Below are 1,184 nucleotides of genomic sequence, written 5' to 3' on the forward strand. Positions count from 1 at the left end.
TTTTTAGGGCGTTAATCCTCAATTGAGTGTAACCTTCAATTGATGATCCGAAATCACACCCAAATTTGAGCGTCCTTTTTAAGTGTTAACACCCAAATTTGAGCGTTTTTTTTAGTGTTGAACACTCAAAGTTGAGAGTTTTTTTTCGTAAGGGAAGTAATCGCTTGCACAATTTTCTCGATAGTACTTAATTTCAGAGCTAAAGGTTTCTGTAGTATTCGCCATCGTGCTACAAGAATGCCAAAAGCATTTTCAACAACTCGTCGTGCTCTTGTTAATCGGTAATTGAATACTTTTTGCTCATTACTCAATAAATTTCTCTTTGCATATGGACGCATTAAATATGTTTTTAACGGGAATCCTTCGTCACCAACAAGAGAAAACGGAAGTGGACAATTTGTATTAGGCAAAGAACGGGTTTCTGGCACAGATAACGTTTTATTTTCAATTGCTTGCTTTATTGCAGTATTAGCCCAGATTCCAGAATCATTCATAGAACCTATAATGTATATATTTCTCACAAATTCTGTTTTTAAATAAATGTTACTGTATGATTATATTATACACAGATGGAAAGCAACACACGTTAATTGTAACGACGTTACTCTTACTTATTCCCTAACAATATTTTATAGCAGTTACGGTTTGTTCAAACAAACTGAAAAAAGTAACAGTATTACACGTAACGCGATTATTTCCCATCCTTGAATTATAATATAATTTAAATTTACCGTAATCTCCAATGTCGACCCAAATGAAACGATAACGTGCATCCACAATAGCCATTAATATAGCACTAAAGTGTCCCTTATAATTGTGAAACGCACTACCCGAATGTGGTGGAGCTTGGATTCGGCAGTGCTTTCCATCAATCACTCCAATGCAATTGGGAAAATTCCAGAGATTATAAAAATCATTAGCAATTTTTATCCACTCATCCTCTTCTTGTGGACAACGGAGATATATGGGTTGTAACATTTCCCAAATTATATTACAAACTTCAGGAACAATACTATATACAGTTGATTTTCCTATCCGAAAAAATAAAGCTGTAGTGGTCACGCTATCTCCATGAGCAAGAAAGCTAAAAAATAATTTAAATTTGTACAATTTTATATTTTTCAAAATAAATAAAATATAAACTATATTAATATTTGCAATAGAGAATAGATCGGAAGAGCACA

General features: G+C 33.2%; 1 protein-coding gene across 1 annotated transcript; it reads right to left on the reverse strand.

The window, feature by feature from the left end:
* Positions 1-125: 125 nt before the first annotated feature.
* Positions 126-1,108, reverse strand: LOC105461466. Its single transcript, XM_011707961.1, has 2 exons — positions 732-1,108; positions 126-499 (listed from the first exon to the last, which is right to left on the reverse strand). The coding sequence occupies exons 1-2, from the start codon at positions 976-978 to the stop codon at positions 126-128; spliced, it is 621 nt and encodes a 206-aa protein (XP_011706263.1). The 5' UTR covers positions 979-1,108.
* Positions 1,109-1,184: the final 76 nt, after the last annotated feature.

The sequence above is a fragment of the Wasmannia auropunctata genome, unplaced genomic scaffold, assembly GCF_000956235.1.
Source record: "Wasmannia auropunctata unplaced genomic scaffold, wasmannia.A_1.0 LD287203.1, whole genome shotgun sequence".
Taxonomy (NCBI): domain Eukaryota; kingdom Metazoa; phylum Arthropoda; class Insecta; order Hymenoptera; family Formicidae; genus Wasmannia; species Wasmannia auropunctata.